This window comes from Saccoglossus kowalevskii, chromosome 14 (assembly GCF_978046115.1).
Source record: "Saccoglossus kowalevskii chromosome 14, keSacKowa6.1, whole genome shotgun sequence".
In the NCBI taxonomy this organism is placed as follows: Eukaryota; Metazoa; Hemichordata; class Enteropneusta; family Harrimaniidae; genus Saccoglossus; species Saccoglossus kowalevskii.
This window is the reverse complement of record NC_140654.1, coordinates 29,574,489-29,583,068: the sequence shown is the minus strand read 5'-3', so window position 1 is coordinate 29,583,068 and position 8,580 is coordinate 29,574,489. Positions and strand designations below refer to the sequence as shown.

Genomic DNA, 8,580 nt, shown 5'->3' with positions numbered 1-8,580 from the left:
GTAGAGAAGTTGGGTTGCCTACTTTGGTGAGAACCCTGTATACTAAGTTGAGAAGTTGGGCTGCCTACTTTGGTGAGAACCCTGTATACTAAGTTGAGAAGTTGGGTCGCCTACTTTGGTGAGAACCCTGTATACTAAGTTGAGAAGTTGGGTCGCCTACTTTGGTGAAAACCCAGTATACTAAGTTGAAAAGTTGGGTCGCCTACTTTGGTGAGGACCCTGCATATTAAGTTGAGAAGTTGGGTCGCCTACTTTAGTGAGAACCCTGGATACTAAGTTGATAAGTTCAGTCGCCTACTTTGGTGAAAACTCAGTATAATAAGTGTAGAAGTTGGGTCGTCTACTTTGGTGAGAACCCTGTATACTAAGTTGAGAAGTTGGGTCGCCTACTTTGGTGAAAACCCAGTATACTAAGTTGAAAAGTTGGGTCGCCTACTTTGGTGAGGACCCTGCATATTAAGTAGAGAAGTTGGGTCGCCTACTTTGGTGACAACCCAGTATAATAAGTTGATAAGTTGGGTCGCCTACTTTGGTGAGGACCCTGCATATTAAGTTGAGAAGTGGGGTCGCCTACTTTGGTGAAAACCCAGTATAATAAGTGTAGAAGTTGGGTCGTCTACTTTGGTGAGAAACCTGTATACTAAGTTGAGAAGTTGGGTCGCCTACTTTGGTGAGAACCCTGTATAATAAGTTGAGAAGTTAGGTCGCCTACTTTGGTGAGAACCCTGTATACTAAGTTGAAATGTTGGGTCGCCTACTTTGGTGAGGACCCTGCATATTAAGTTGAGAAGTTGGGTCGCCTACTTTGGTGAGAACCCTGGATACTAAGTTGATAAGTTGAGTCGAATACTTTGGTGAAAACCCAGTATAATAAGTGTAGAAGTTGGGTCGTCTACTTTGGTGAGGACCCTGCATATCAAGTAGAGATGTTGGGTCGCCTACTTTGGTGAGAACCCTGTATACTAAGTTGAGAAGTTGGGTCGCCTACTTTGGTGAGAACCCTGTATACTAAGTTGAGAAGTTGGGTCGTCTACTTTGGTGAGAACCCTGTATACTAAGTTGAGAAGTTGGGTCGTCTAATTTGTTGAGAACCCTGTATACTAAGTTGAGAAGTTGGGTCGCCTACTTTGGTGAGAACCTTGTATACTAAGTTGAAAAGTAGGGTCGCCTACTTTGGTGAGGACCCTGCATATCAAGTAGAGATGTTGGGTCGCCTACTTTGGTGAGAACCCTGTATACTGAGTTGAGATGTTGGGTCGCCTACTTTGGTGAGGACCCTGCATACTAAGTTGAGAAGTTGGGTCGTCTATTTTGGTGAGAACCCTGGATACCAAGTTGAGAAGTTGGGTCGTCTACTTTGGTGAGAACCCTGTATACTAAGTTGGGAAGTTGGGTCGCCTACTTTGGTGAGAACCCTGTATACTCAGTAGAAAAGTTGGGTCGCCTACTTTGGGGAGGACCCTGCATATTAAGTAGAGAAGTTGGGTCGCCTACTTTGGTGACAACCCAGTATAATAAGTTGATAAGTTGGGTCGCCTACTTTGGTGAGGACCTTGCATATTAAGTTGAGAAGTTGGGTCGCCTACTTTGGTGAAAACCCTGTATACTAAGTGTAGAAGTTGGGTCGCCTACTTTGGTGAGAACCCTGTATACTAAGTTGAGAAGTTGGGTCGCCTACTTTGGTGAGAACCCTGTATACTAAGTTGAGAAGTTGGGTCGCCTACTTTGGTGAGAACCCTGTATACTAAGTAGAGAAGTTGGGTCGCTGTCACGGGGTAGGCTAGCATCCGACCACAAAGTGACAAGAGGCACGCCTTCACCTCGTGTTGTGGGTTCTTTGACACCCTACTGATTGAAATATCGAAAATAAGCCAGCTAATGCCTGGATTGTTCCCTGTACAACTTATTGTAGTACCAGACCCACTCGCACACAATTAAATGCACAGTAATATCGTAAAGGATGGTTTAATTGTACAACCGGTTATGATACACAGAATTCGCTGATATGAATCAACGTAACAAAGATATAGGTCGCTGTACAATAGGAAAAATTAACACGCATGTCAGGGCAGGATAAAGCAGTGGCGTCCCATGAATAACCAGTTTACTCAACCCGAAACCGGGATGATTCACAATAGGCAATGCACCTTTTACGTATGGAACGACGCCGCTACTTAACTGCGCCGACGTGCGTGCGAAACGTTGAAGCAGGAAACGGGCTGTCACAAAATGCAATTAAACTAATACTGTTACAATTTCAAATAAGAATACAATAATTTAACCACTAAATTAGCCAAATAGTTACCCAAAATACATTCAAAACACAGCCAATGGTCCCTAGCCTAATGTGCGTGTAATGAGCGTGATAATTACCGGCTTCTGTCGGGTTATAGTAGAAACGTTGCTACATGTAGATTCAGTTCGATACTCAGGCCTGGTTTCTCGTAGGATACCTTGTAGGATTCGTGTCGAACACAAAAGTTCCGTGGAACAGCACGTAGAAAAGGAGCCCAGTCTTCCACTGTATCTACACAACGTCCGTCGACTAGGCGAGTAGCTTGCACACCACGTGGGGATGAACTAACTCTCCCCGTTCACTCGCAACACAAGGCTGGCTCCGGTTGCTGTCGCTGCCTCAGTTCTTAATGTTCTCCCCCGCGGCTGCGTCTACCTTGACCTTTTATAACGTCCCCCACCTGGAATCATTGTCATGGCAACTGAACATAGTTGGAATCTGCTTACACAATACACTGGTGCTATCATTCTTGGTAGTCACTTAACCGGTGTTTGTAATCAATAGCCGGCACACGTATGGCACGCGTCTCTTTATGAATGGAGTTTTGGGGTGTGTAAGTGTTTCAAAGTCTACTAGCTCGGCTGTGAAATAATCCTACCTCTGGCTGTATTTTAATATACCTTTTCTCCAAACCCTAAATTTAACCCGGCATGTATACCATCACGAACCTTGTGACATACCCCCATACCAAGTCGTAATCATAGACCATGATTATGCCAACACCCACAAGTTTTATTCTAAAGCAATTGATATTTAATTTAACCCAACATACCTTTGTCTGAACTCCTACTAAGGTAATCCGCCCCTATATTGTGACTACCTTTAATTGCTATAATTCGATATGAAAATGATTGCATATACAACGCCCATCTCATAATCCTGCTATTAGTAAATTTTGCACTTTTCATATATATCAGTGGTTTGTGATCGGTTTCAATCCAGAAACTAGCAGTATGAAGGTACTGTTGAAATTTTCGCAGGCCCCATATTAACGCAAGACATTCCTTCTCTATTACCGCATAATTTACCTCTGCTTTAGTTAGTTTTCGGCTTGCAAATGCCACAGGAAAGGCTACTTCATCGTAATATTGAAGCAGAACCGCCCCTAGCCCCACTTCAGCAGCATCAGTTCTCAGAACAAATGTACGATTAAAGTCTGGCAATTTAAGGATTGGGGGATTGCTAAGAGCATGTTTTAGTTGTTCAAAGGCGAGCTGATGAACCTTCTCCCAAATTACTTTTTTCGGCAGACCTTTTCGGGTTAGATCGTACAAAGGAGCAGCGATAGCTGTGAAATTGGGTACAAATTTGCGATAATATCCCGCATATCCTAGCAGGGCCCTTACTTGGGTAACTGTTTCTGGTCTTCGCGCATTTTGCATGGCATTGATTTTACTGGGCATGGTCCGCAACTCACCATGCCCTACGACGTGGCCGACAAATTCAAGTTGGGAAAAACCAATATAACATTTTGATGGTTTAACTGTTAAACCAGCCTCTTGAAGACGCTGTAGAACCTCAACAAGGGTGCACACATGATCTTCCCATAGTTTATTGTATATCAATATATCGTCTACCAGATTGACGACCTTTCCATGCATACCCCCGAGAATAACCCTCATCATTCTCGAGAACGTACTGGGACTATTGACCAAGCCAAAGGGCATAACCCTATACTGGAACAACCCAAGTGGAGTGAGAAAAGCAGTTTTAGGTTTTGACCCAGGGGTCAAGGGTATTTGCCAAAAACCCTTGGTCAAGTCAAGTTTTGTCAAGTATCGACCCTCAGCAAGATTGGAGAATAACTCCTCAGGGTTAGGCATTGGTTCGGCATCGAAGACGGTTATTTGATTAAGACGACGGAAGTCTGTACAAAAACGAATCTTTCCGTCTTTTTTCTTAATCAAGACAATAGGAGCAGCATAGGGTGAATCTGACCGTTCTATGATGCCCATCTTTAACATATCTTCCACTTCCTTAATGACCAACTTCTGGGTTGCGAAGGGGTTTGCATATGCCTTGCACTTGATTGGTTGATCTGTCGTCAACTTTATATCATGGCACCCAACCTTCGACTGTCCAGGCAAGTCTGTTAGAGTTTTTGTAAACTTTCTCAAAATTAATTTGATTTCCATTACCTGACTCTCCAAGAGATCTGGGCCTAAATGCACATCTTCAATTGTCTCCTCCCCTAAAAGGGGCACAAATTCTATTATGTCAGGAGACCGACATTCAGGACCATCTTCTCTCTGATCATCTGGTGGAGTTACAACCATGCCAGTAGATACGCATGTTAATAGCCCTGCAGTACCCACTTGTGAATGTGTGATAGAATCTTTCTCACAGTTGTCAAAACTCCTTCTTTCCTCATACTTTTTTAACATGTTGATATGATACAACTTCAGTTTACCATTTTTGTCTATGCGATAGTCCACCTGCCCTACCCGCTCTTTAATTTTATATGGACCTTGCCATTGCATACGCAGTTTGTCTGCAGAGGTGGGTAGCAAAAGCAAAACCTGGTCACCAACTTCGAACTTCCGAGGTTTAGTTTTTTTGTCGAAATGCGATCTATACCTCTCACTTGACTTTGTTAGTTCCTGCTGTGCTATCTGACAAGTAGTTTCTAATCGATTTCTCAGATTAAGCACATACTCATAGGTATTGAGGACTTCAGGACTGGTAGCCTCCCCTGTCCACAATTCTCTAAGTATGGTCATAGGGCCTCTTACGGTCCTGCCATACAATAGTTCGAAGGGGGAAAAGCCTAAACTAGCCTGAGGAGCCTCGCGGTACGCAAACAACAAAGGTGCTATATACCGATCCCAATCTTTCGGGCGTTCGCTACACATGCGCTTGAGCATGCCCTTTAAAGTGGCGTTAAAACGCTCTACAAGGCCATTGCATTGAGGGTGGTATGGAGTAGTGGTTAGCTGCTTGATTGACAACAGCCTACTGACCTCCCTCATCACATCACTCACAAACTGTGTACCCTGGTCTGTAAGTACTTGTTCTGGAAATCCTACTCTACAATATATAGTGAATAATGCCTCAGCTACAACTTCTGTTGAAATCCGTTTCAGAGGTGTAGCCTCTGGGTAACGAGTTGCGTAATCGACCACAGTTAAGATATATTGATGACCCTTTGTAGTGGCTGGTTTGATGGGCCCTACAAGATCCATCGCCACCCTTTTAAATGGTACATCTATTAATGGCATTGTACCAAGAGGGACCTTCCCTATTTTCCCTTTTGGGATGGTACGTTGACAAATGTCGCATGATCGACAATATCTTTTAATTTGTTCATGCATTGCTGGCCAATAAAACTGGGTAAAAATCTTATTGATAGTTTTCTGGGTACCCAAATGGCCTGCAAGGATTGAGTCATGCCCCAGCTTCATAACTTCCAGACGAAAAGCTGATGGCACCACCAGTTGCTTAAAAGTCCTCCCAAATTCTAATGACGGAGAGTGGAAATGACGATACAACAATCCTTTTTTAAAAAGGAAACGACAGATATTTGAAGTGCCTGTATTGATTTCCACTCCCTTCGTAGCCAATTCCCGGGCTCGCTTCAAAGTTGGATCACGTTTTTGTGCTGCTTTTAACTCTTCTGTCGTGACCAATGTATTATTTGGGCGTGTTAGGACCTTAAGAGGTGCCTTGAGTTTGTCCCCACCCCAAAACTGGGACCTTGTCACAACGCCCTGCACCGCATCAATCGAGTTACTCTTTTCTGGGGTTTGGGTAGAATATTCAGTTCTTATCTCCCCACAAGTTAGGATTTCCCCGCGATTAACACCATGATCAGTAAGGGCATGTGACCTTATTTCCATCTCGCTCTGGCTCTGACCGTTGTCGGGGCTCTGGCTCTGACCGTTGTCGGGGCTCTGGCTCTGACCGTTGTCGGGGCTCTGGCTCTGACCGTTGTCGGGGCTCTGGCTCTGACCATTGTCGGGGCTCTGGCTCTGACCATTGTCGGGGCTCTGGCTCTGACCATTGTCGGGGCTCTGGCTCTGACCATTGTCGGGGCTCTGGCTCTGACCATTGTCGGGGCTCTGGCTCTGACCATTGTCGGGGCTCTGGCTCTGACCATTGTCGGGGCTCTGGCTCTGACCATTGTCGGGGCTCTGGCTCTGACCATTGTCGGGGCTCTGGCTCTGACCATTGCACGCCTTACCTTGGACACCCGGCCTTATGGGGGCATGAAACTGCCTCCCTGCCTTATTGTGTCTCTGTAACTCTGACACTGTTTCATTACATGGGGTTCCCCTATACAAATAACGATTGTTCACCATGTTCGACCTCCCTCCATCTTGACCTAGGTCGGGGTTAAAGGGTTCCCTAGCGCCCTCTATGTTACCGATAACCAGATCCCATATTGGAGATTTGAAACAGAGTGCTCTCACAGGTCCAGTGTAGTAAGGCGTTTGGACTTCCAACTCTGCTATACCTGTTCTAATTCTAGAACCGTCAATTAGTATGCAAGTGCCCTCCTCGTCACTCATTTGCGATGGGTGCACCAAACTAGTTCGTACTGTTACCCCACTACAACCAGTGTCACGGAGAACACTCACCTTATGACCATTCACTGTGCCCACTGCAATAGGCATGGATGTAGTCTCAGCCACCTCACTGATACCAATCCCCATCATAGCAGGCACAGGCAGAACCTTATCTCCAATTTTAGTCATTTGCATCTGTTTGCCCTCGGTGATCAGCACCGAGGTACTTGCCCTATTAGCCACAGTAGATTTGTCAGATGAGGCATTAAGGACGCTACGAGTATTCATGCATGCCCCAACTGTCAATATGTTGCCTTTAGCATCACGTGTTGACCAGCATTTAGTCTTCATGTGCCCCAGCTTACCACACCGATGGCATACTGGTTTACATTTTGACTGTTGACCCCCTGTCGCTTCTAAGCCCTGTGCACGACTGGGTAACTGACTAGTATTTTTGGATGTTTTTTCTACACGCGGTGTTTTATGGTTCATACCAGTGTAGTGTCGACTTTCATCACGACGATCAACACAGGTAGCCATCTCACCCACAGTATTGCACGCATGCTCTCTGACATGCATCACAACTTCATAACTGCAAGTGGACAGGTATTGCTCCTGTGCAATTAAATCTATTAATGCCTCCGCTGTATTTTCAATGCCAGACAGTTCAACCCATCGTGCCAAATAATGTTTTAGCCTAACGACAAATTGGGTAGCCGTTTCAAACTTAGCAGGTCTAGATTGTCTAAATTTCTCCCTATACCCTTCCTCGGTAAGATTGTATGCTTTTAGCATAGCGCATTTCACACTCTCCCAATCCTTAGTCTGCTCAACATCCAATGCATTATATATAGCCAATGCCTTCCCCGACAACTGCCCACTAAATGCGACCCCCCATACATCTTGGCTCCATTGGCAATTATTAGCAAATATTTCAAAACGCCTTATATACACATCCATGTCATCTCCTTGCACAAAATCAGGAGGGGCTTTAATTTTAATTGAAAAGGGAGAGGTTTTGGATTCAGATGTAGATTGTCCCGTTTTGAACATTTCCATTTTTAGCCTTGTCAGTTCCAGTTCTTTTTCAACCAAACGCGCTTGGCTTTCTCTTTCAGCCAAACGTTCCTTGTGGTCCCTTTCTCTTTGAGCCAAACGTTCAGTTCGTTCTTGGTCTTGCATTTGTTTAAATGTAGAACGGACATATTTATCTAAATCTGCCCCCTGATAACCCAATTCCTCGCCCTGTTGTCTAATTTCGCCGACAGTACTAGGAGCAATGTCCCGAAATGAAGGCGATAGTATTCTACCCCGTCCCTTTGGCGTTGTGATAACATTTGTTGCCATAATGTACACTTATTATTAAATCGCTATTCACAATGTGCCCGTGTGAGACTGGTCGGGGAATCAATCGCGTAAGCTGGCAGGTTTTAAGTTAAAATGATTTTCCTCGCACCGATAATTATCTGCTTAACAATATTTGTTTTGTTTTATCATAAAGCAGATCCCTCTTCTGACACCATTTGTCACGGGGTAGGCTAGCATCCGACCACAAAGTGACAAGAGGCACGCCTTCACCTCGTGTTGTGGGTTCTTTGACACCCTACTGATTGAAATATCGAAAATAAGCCAGCTAATGCCTGGATTGTTCCCTGTACAACTTATTGTAGTACCAGACCCACTCGCACACAATTAAATGCACAGTAATATCGTAAAGGATGGTTTAATTGTACAACCGGTTATGATACACAGAATTCGCTGATATGAATCAACGTAACA

General features: G+C 44.6%; 1 protein-coding gene across 1 annotated transcript; it reads right to left on the bottom strand.

Annotated features, from left to right (window-relative positions):
* Positions 1-3,054: 3,054 nt before the first annotated feature.
* On the bottom strand, positions 3,055-8,148 carry LOC100370395 (uncharacterized). Its single transcript, XM_085507595.1, has one exon. It carries the CDS (start codon positions 8,146-8,148, stop codon positions 3,055-3,057), a length of 5,094 nt encoding a protein of 1,697 aa, XP_085363721.1.
* Positions 8,149-8,580: the final 432 nt, after the last annotated feature.

Excerpts from the sequence above, each read along its gene's own strand:
- LOC100370395 (XM_085507595.1), bottom strand. The coding sequence starts at position 8,148 with ATGGCAACAAATGTTATCACAACGCCAAAGGGACGGGGTAGAATACTA.